General features: G+C 50.5%; 1 protein-coding gene across 1 annotated transcript in view; it reads right to left on the bottom strand.

Annotated features, from left to right (window-relative positions):
* ZDHHC14 (zinc finger, DHHC-type containing 14) overlaps positions 1 to 9,123 on the bottom strand; it is a 203,258-nt gene that overhangs the window by 62,315 nt on the left and 131,820 nt on the right. Inside the window, exon 3 of the mRNA XM_006757706.1 lies at positions 1,973 to 2,131. Within this exon, the coding sequence (XP_006757769.1) occupies positions 1,973 to 2,131 (159 nt within the window). The remainder of the gene's footprint in view (positions 1 to 1,972; positions 2,132 to 9,123) is intronic.

Raw genomic sequence — 9,123 nt, 5'->3', positions numbered from 1 at the left:
CACCCAGCAGCGCTGCTGATGCCTGAACGGTATGTGGAATGAAGTGGGCGGGCATCGGGAGGCCACTATGGCACGGGGCAAGCACTATGGGCAGTCTATCTGAAGTGTACCTGGCGTATAAGACGACCCCCCACTTGGAGGCATATTTTTCAGGGCCCAAAAATCGTCTTATACGCCGGCAAATACGGTAGCCTAGAAATAAGACACAGAGGACTGAGACCAACTGGTACAAATGAATGAACAGACGCAGTCAGGTGTCTAGTAAACATTCCACAAACGATAAAGAGAAGGGGGTTCGAAGTTAGCTCCCTACCATAGCAGAAATGGGACGAAGTCTTTAGACTCCAGGGAAGGTGTGCAAATCAGATTTTATGTGAAAAAGTGTAACTTACACACATTCCACCCCATAATGTTAGTAACTGCAGAATTACAGCCCCCAAAGGGTCCTGAAAATCCCTACAGGTGGTTCCCCTGAAGATACGTAAGCCACTGTGATGTGTTGGCTTAAAAATGTCCTCAAGATGGGCCTGAGCTGGAGCCCGCAGGAAGGGTGTGAGAAACCAAACACGCTGTCAGTGTCCCTGTAGAAACCCCGATGCGCCCTCACATGGAGGACCAGGTATGCTTTTGGTCCTCCCACCACATGGCTATAGGACAGTGGTTCTCAACCTTCCTCACGCCGCGACCCTTTCATACAGTTCCTCAGGTTGTGGTGACCCCCAATTTCATTGTTACAAATCGAACATAATAAAGCATAGTGATGAATCACAAAACAATACGTGATTATATATGTGTTTTCCGATGGTCTTAGGCGACCCCTGTGAAAGGGTCATTCGACCCCCAAAGGGGTCGCGACCCACAGGTTGAGAACCGCTGCTATAGGAGATTAGGAAACTGACCAGGGGTAGCCAATCAAAAGTATGAAGGGAGCAGCGTTAATCGCAGCGACAGCGCTAACAATTACAGAGCATTCGCTGTACACCAGGCACTATTCCAAGTGCTTTGCGTGTGTTAAATCATGAATTCTCTCAACCATCCCACGAGGAAGGTACTGCTATGGACCCCGTTTGGAGATGAGAAAACCAAGGCACAGAGAGCTGAAGTAGCTTGTGTACGTCACAAAGCTCGTATCTGCATCCAGGCCATGTGGTGCCCGACTCCAGGCTCTTAAGCACAGGCTACTTCCCACCTGGGCAAGACTGAACCGAATTCCATGCTGTCCCCCCGGGAGCAAGGCTACAGGTGATTTACGTGGGCCAGTAAAACCGAGACATGGCCCGATGGGGGAATCTTGGCCTTTCTAACCAACCGTACACGATTCAAGTTAGAATAAAGCATGTTTCAGATAAATAAGAGGAAAACGGCTTTGCACAGCAGGAAGTACATGACACCACTTTACTTTCCCCAAGGAGAAGAGACTACCTATTCTGCCAGACTCAAAGAGAATGTTGGCAATCGTGTGTTACCGAGGGAACAAGTTTGCTCCGAGGCGTCCGGTCCTTTCTGCAGGAGGGAACGGGGTTTCGGGGCCTACGTGCTCCGGAATGTCCCCACACCAGCTGCCCCTGGAGGCACCACACAGAGCACAGCCAGCAACTCCCGCTGCCGCTCACTGGGCAACCGGGGGACCTCGGGGCGAGGTGGTCTTATGTCAAGTGCCTGCTGATCTGGCGGCTCCAGGGAACAAGGAACCCCCCTGGTATGCGCGCTCAGGGAGAAGGCCTCGGGTACAGCACGGGACAGGGGGTGCTGCAGGGTGTGAAAGGAAAATACAGGGTTTGGTAACTAGGCTCGGTGACCGGGATCAGCGGCAGGAGGCAAAGACGGTGAAACAGTAACGATTACTGAGTGTTCGGTTCACAGGCTTACAGAGATGCACTCCTTTTAGCAAAGGCACCCGGCCACTCCAGCAGCCACAGGCGTTCGAGCACAAGCAGAGCCGGGGACAGAGGCGGTGATCGCTTCTACTCACCTACGCAGTTATCACAAAGGCTACAGTGAGAGGCACGAGGGGGCCGGAAAATCTTGCAGGTGAAACAATATTTCAGTTTCACGGTCTGGCCATTGATGATGACTTCTTTGGTTCTGGGAGGCGAGCGGTACCCCCCTGAACTGCTGCCGTTGGCGATATCTGTGGAGAAAAGAAGAAAAAGAGCACATGCCCTTAACAGAGCACCTCCTCTGCAGGCCCTTGCACCTCGGGGGCCTGGGGTCTTCACGGCCGGCCTCGGGTCCCTGCGCCTTTCTGGGGGTCTCCTGACACCTGAGGCCCGGAGGGCTGGCTGTCCCCTAGCCTTCCAGCTCCTGGCCAGGCAGGTGGGAGTGGCCACGTGCCTGAGCTCTGGCCAACGGGGTGCCAGCACGCGGGCACTGCCCAGAGGGTGGGAACCTTCCCAGAGTCCTGCTCACTGTCTTCTCTCTCCTGGGGTTCCCGATCTTGGGACACATTGGAGCCACAAACCTGGGCCCTGAAGGACAGACCACGCCCAGGAAGACCACCCCTGAGAACCCTTCACAGGGCTACGTTGTTACATTGTTGCCTAGGGCAGTGGTTGGCAAACTGTGGCTCTCGAGCCACATGCGGCTCTTTGGCCCCTTGAGTGTGGCTCTTCCAAAATACTGACTTCTGCACATGGGCCACAAAGTTTCAATCGCACTGTACGTGCGCTCCCACGTGTGGTATTTTGTGGAAGAGCCACACTCAAGGGGCCAAAGAGCCGCATATAGCTCGCGAGCCACGGTTTGCCGACCATGGGCCCCGGGAACTCTTCACGGGGCTGTGTTGTTACAATAACCAAAGGTTTGGTTTCACCTGTTACAGCAGCGAGCATTGCCCTTGTTATACTGTGGGTGATAGTGATGCTGGACAGCCAAGGGGTCCGGGCTGCCTGTCACTACTTGAGCCAATTCAGCAGAGACAGGGCTGGATCATATATGAGCGTTTATTCCAATATTGTGGGCAGCATGGGAGAGCAGCAGGTCAGCCACAAAAATCTGCTCTGCAGCCCCCAGAAGCCAGCTGCTTAGATAGAGTAGGACAAAGATTACTTGGGGGAATGGGGGAGTAGGCAATGCAGGCTGGGGTGGGATGCCATTGTTTGGGCAACTAGGTTGTTAATCTTTCCATGATAATAGGCAGTTATTGAATGAGAATGGACTGCATGGGGTGGGGGGCGGGGGCACATACAATTCCCATCCAGGTTAGAATGTCCTTTCTTTAACCAGCACAAGGCAATCAGAGTTGACAGCATGATTAATATTTCTCATAACCATAGCCAGTCCCCAATATTCTATTTTTGCCCCTAATGATAGTACGTCAGGAATACTTTCTCCGGTGTACTGCAAATTGAGCTCAAATATCTCTTCATTTTGCCCACTGGCCTCCTCAAAAACACCAGGTATTGGCTGTGGGAAATAAATAAGTATGTATATATGTATATATATGCAATCATTACGTGTATATTTTAAAAATAATGTCTATGTTTTGTTTATTGTCTGACCTTATTTTTTAGAATCACTTTTTAAATGTTGAAGAAAATAGAAATACATCTAATTTTTAAGCGCCATGTTATCTTACAGGCTGGTTCTCGTCCCTGAATCACAGGGAGCTTTTCAAACCCCCCGAATGCAGGGACCCTCCCCAGTCCATTACATCAGAGACTCAGGGGTGGCTCCGACGTTGCAGGGAGGAGAGCCCTGCTCTGCGGGAAGAGAAAACACCCAGCCTTATCCCTGCGTAGACCTCACAGCCCTAGCGGGCTGCCCGGAGAACAGGGGCAGCTAGCTGTGCGGGAACAGGCCACAGGCCACAGTGACTGCGAACAGCGAGAATATCCGTGCGGCCCCGGCCAGGGCTCTGACGGGGAGAACACAGGCAGAGCAGGCCTGGGGCTGCAGGAAACCAGGGGAACCTTCGTGTTTCTCAAAATAGTGTTGATACCAGAAAGGTAGCTGCTCACTTTAGTCCACACACACTCGAAGGACACACGGACAGCGACCCTGCGGCATACATCTGATAAATTTCCAGAGACAGGAAGGAGTCCCATCATCCACTCAGCCCCACACACACTCAGCCTGACTTCATCGGTGGAGGACAGTCTGGCCCCAGGGGTGGGAAAGGCTCCCCAGAGGTGGGACCCCGCAGCCGACGCTGAGGACCACGCTGCAGGGCCTGTCACTCCCCGTGTGGTCCGGGCAGCACCCACTTGCCAGCGCCTGGCAGACAAGCAGGCTCTGGATGCCCCTGAAGCAGCGCCGCAGACTCTACATTTGCCAAGACCCTGGGGTTCGTGCACGTGGAAGTCTGAGAGCCCTGCTCTGAGGCCTGTGGGTGCTCCCCCCCGCCACATCACCCACGCCTCTTACCCTCCATTCCTCCTGGTTATGTACCCAAACACACGCCCGAGTCCCACTCACAGGAAGCCGCTTCACACGCCACTCCCAGCCGCCCAAGCGTTTCCCGTGGAGACCCCACCCCGGTGACCCAGAACAGCCGGAGGTATCTCACTCACCGACAGAATCCACAACCCACATGGAATGATTCCAGGCCCCCCTTCACCCCAATCTTCTTTAAGAGGCTCTCAGAGCCCGGCTGGCATGGCTCAGTGGTTGAGTGTGGACCTAGGAACCAGGAGGAGATTCGATTCTCGGTCAGGGCACATGCCCGAGTTGCAGCGTGATCCCAGTGTGGGGAGTGCAGGAGACAGCTGATCACTGATTCGCTCTCATCATTGATGTTTCTATCTCCCTCCCCTCTCTCAGAGCCCCAAAACCTGCCCCTAGCCCTTTAGACCAAGGCTTTGGTGTTTGGAAAATACCATTGGCAAGGGGAACCTTTTAAGTGATTACTATTCATGGAAAATTACAGTTCCACAAGCGATTGGAGAAGGAGAGGAAGGAGAGTTGAACCCGAGGGGGAGACAGCAGTCTGGTGGGCACGGAAGTGGAGACGTGAGGAGCAGACTTCCTACATTACCTCTGTGAGGACAACCCTTCTACTTAAAATGATTAAACTGCTGTGGCGCCATCCCAAGGGCTCTCGGTGGCCTTGCCCAGCAGGACACCCTCCTGGCATGTGCCCACCGGCCTGGCACCCCAGTGGCTGTCCTAAGGGACGGTGCTAAATGCAGCAGACCTCCAGGAGGCCCTGAGCTCCTACTGCATCAACACTGGAAGAGGAAGGATCTCAGCCAAGGAGCTGGTGAAATAACTGGCTTTGAACACATCAACGTGAAGGTCAGATCTCTCCCGGTGCCAACTGGGTGCCACTGAGGCCTGAATTAATTATGACCTGGTGCCTCCCCAGCCTTATGTCGGCTGTGATGTCTACTGTGTCTGTTTAGCTCTTGCAAACATGGGTAGAAAAACTAGAAAGCAGATACAGGTTTAAAAAGAACCAGAACCCAACCAATAATACTGATTTGTGTTCATTTAATGAGAAGAAGTTTAAACACCGATTTGTCAAGGAGATGTTTTAAGAGGCAGGGATGATAAACGCATCCACTATTGCAGTGGTTCTCAACCTTGGCTGCACATTAGAGAATCACCTGGGAATCTTTTTAAAATCCTGATTTCTGGGCCTCATCCTCCAGAAATTCTGTTTCTTTGTTATGGGGTGAGGCCACAGCATTAGTAACAAAGAAACAGAATTTCCAGAGGATGAGGCCCAGAAATCAGGATTTTAAAAAGATTCCCAGGTGACTCTAATGTGCAGCCAAGGTTGAGAACCACTGCACTAGAAGGACCACTAAGCGCCTAGTTCTGTGCGGCAATGACTTGGAGGAGGGAGTGTTCATTAGCGCACCTGGAGACAAACTAGTGATCTTGTCGTTCCAAAGTACGTTTTCGAAAGATTAAACCTTCGATATAAAGTGAGCTGAAGGCCAGAACCCAACCTGGTCTCTGGGCTGGACAGATGCTATGATGTTCACAGCTACCACAAGCTCTTTTTGGGGGTTAGGGGGTGTCTGTTACATATATTCACTAAGTAATGCAACTAAAGACAAGAAAAAGAAAGTGCTTAGTAGTTATGACCTTTTTAATTTTAACCAACTGAGTTAATCCGAAATATGCTGATAGCTAAATGAAAATTAATGACCCTCTTATTTTTTGCCAGAATATATTTTCCACCTGGGTGCCCAAGCCTTTCCCTCCAGCGTGAAAGAAATAAAGGTGGCTTTGTCCTTGCAAAGTTTTCATTTGCCTCCAATTTTGTTAGAGTCCCCTGAGCACACACACAAAACTGCTGTGCTGTGTGAATGAAAATCGATTCTTCTACGGAGGCCAAAGCTAGAAATATTTGTTTTTCTCCTCCACGGGCACAGCTTCTGCGTTATCAGAAACCACCACATATTATACGATGACAGAGATCAGTTTGGGAGGTCAGCGTTTGCAATACTGTAAGACAAGTAGATGAGAACGAAGGTAAGAACTGGGCACTAGAAATCATGCCAGGGCAGGGCCGTGTTTCATTATTATGGCCAGGAAAACCTGAGAGTCTTTTATTGAAATCTGAGTGGCACTCATACGGGGGCATCAGCAAAGACCTGAGTACAAGAACTGGCTTACATCTCAGTCTGTACAGTAATGAGATGTGATTTTATCTTTAACAAGGAAAAGAAAGTTAAGGCTGCCAGTACAGAACTAGTACATAGTATCTATAAATACACTCTATTTTATTTTTATTTATTTATTAAATGTATTTTATTGATTTTTTACAGAGAGGAAAGGAGAGAGATAGAGAGTTAGAAACATCAGTGAGAGAGAAACATCAATCAGCTGCCTCCTGCACACAACCCACTGGGTATGTGCCCGCAACTAAGGTACATGCCCTTGACCAGAACTGAACCTGGGTCCCTTGGGTCTGCAGGCCGACGCTCCATCCACTGAGCCAAACCGGTCAGGGCTACACTCTATTTTAAAGGAAAACCATGCTCATCCATTATGGTCTCATACTCTTATCTCTTTAGTCAACCGAGATTGGTTAAAATGAATAAGAATCTTCAATGACTAGAATCAACTAATCAATATCTATCTATCTACCTATCTATGCAAGTTCCAAAAGTGTGTGTGTGCGTGTATAAAGTAAAAGCATAATATGCTAATTAGACCGGACGTCCTCCCGTCCTTCTGGACGAAGCCTGGGCTGTGAGGGCTGAGGCGACGGCTGCCATGGCCGCGGGCACTGAGCCCCTTGCTGCGATCGGAGCCTGTGGACCACGGGGGAGGGGCCGGAGGTGGTCAATGCACCTCACAGCAACTGGTCGAGCGGTCATTCCGGTCATGACGCTTATGGCCTCTGGCCTTTTATTATATAGGATGGAGAACAGCTTACAGTAAACCAGAGGCCCGATGCATGAAATTCATGCACGGATGGGATCCCTAGGTCTGGCTGGCGGTCAGGGCTGATCAGGGCCCAAAGGCCCTGGCAGGGTTGGGAGAGGAGGCGACGGTCGCAGGGCCGGGTGTGGAAGGAACGGATGCCAGATGCCAACGCCGCCCTCGGTGCCCCACCATCATGCAGTTCCCAGCCTCCCACCTCCTCCTTTCCTCGTCGCCACCAGGGCCTGCTGGCTGGGGGGAGGGACAGGGCATGCTGGCCGGGGAGGGACCACAGGAGGTTGACCACCGGCCCTGAGGACGAAGCCAGCCCTCGGCCCCCCTGGGAAAGGCGCCACGTTCTCTGCCACCCACCCCTGGCTCCCCATCCCAGCCCGGGGCCGCCACCGCGGCCACCACCACGTGGTTTTCTGCCTCCCCCCGTTCTCCTTCCCTCGCCACCGCGCGGATCGGGGCCTGCCGGGGGAGGTTGGCTGTGGGAGCACACTGATCACCAGGGGGCAGCTCCTGCATTGAGCGTCTGTCCCCTGGTGGCCAGTGTGCATGATAGTGACTGGTTGTTCTGTTGTAAACGTCGTTTAGTCTTTTATATATATTGATGTCAACAAGAAGGAAGTGGTTAAACAAGTTATGATATATGGTCATACACCTATTAACGGTGGAGTAGAATGGTTCATGATATATTAAAATCTGTTTTCAAAATAATGTGCAATGTGAGTCCATATTTTTGTGAAAATATATTATGCAGAGAAAAATACTGGAAGGATACATCAAAATATTAACCATGAATATCTCTGATTGGTAGGATTAAATAAATTCATTAAAAATAAAGAATTCTTATGCTTTTCAAATGTCTACAACCTATATTATTTTGTAATGAACAACAACAACAAAAACATTACTTTTAAGAGAATTTGCAAAGGGCATACATTTACAAAAGGGGTTGGGGTAGTTTTGGCTCCCTACAGTTCATAAAGTTAGATGTCAATGGAAATTCATAGGTTTCATCAACGGTTTTAAAAACATGTCCTCTCTACCTCCCCTGAAGACTGGCTGTGAGCGACATGTTTTTCAGGCTCCTTTTCATCCCTGAAACTCTTTAAGAAGGAGGCTCTGTGACTCATCTCGGGCCACTGGTCACTCTTGGATGTTTCATTCTCCTCTTGGGCCTCTGGCAGTCACACACTCAGATCACAACCCAGGTGATCTCAGCATCACATTCATCTCCAGAAGTGCCTTCGTGCTGCTGGGTACCGCGTTCTTCCATCTGAGAAGTATTGTCCATATATCATGCCAGGAGAAAGCCAGGGAAAAGAACATTTTCCTAGGCGTAGGAGATCCTGTTACATCGTTCACGCTCTGCCACCGCCACGTGACGTAACTTCTCTGGGTTCCTCAGATCTATGTAATGGGGGCTGGGGAGATGACTGAGGAGGTTCCCAACTGCTTTGGGGTGTAGGACTCTGTACAGGGCTCGTGTTCCCCAACTTTTAGACTCCACTTTGCTTTGTGCTCTTCAAAGGCATGTGACTAAGTAGGAATTAACTGAATGACTTGCAGGTGGAGTGAAGGTGCTGCAGGAAAGCACTTAGCGAGTGCTTGTTGACCTGGATCCAGCCCACCCTTAGCTCAACACCCTAATGTAGTGGTCGGCAAACTCATTAGTCAACAGAGTCAAATATCAACAGTACAACAATTGAAATTTCTTTTGAGAGCCAGTTTTTTTACACTTCAACTATATAGGTAGGTACATTGTTATTAACTTAATTAGGGAACTCCTAAGGC

This window comes from Myotis davidii, unplaced genomic scaffold (assembly GCF_000327345.1).
Source record: "Myotis davidii unplaced genomic scaffold, ASM32734v1 scaffold1494, whole genome shotgun sequence".
Classification (NCBI taxonomy): Eukaryota; Metazoa; Chordata; class Mammalia; order Chiroptera; family Vespertilionidae; genus Myotis; species Myotis davidii.
The sequence above is the reverse complement of the archived record's forward strand: the minus strand, read 5'-3'. Positions and strand labels throughout refer to the sequence as shown.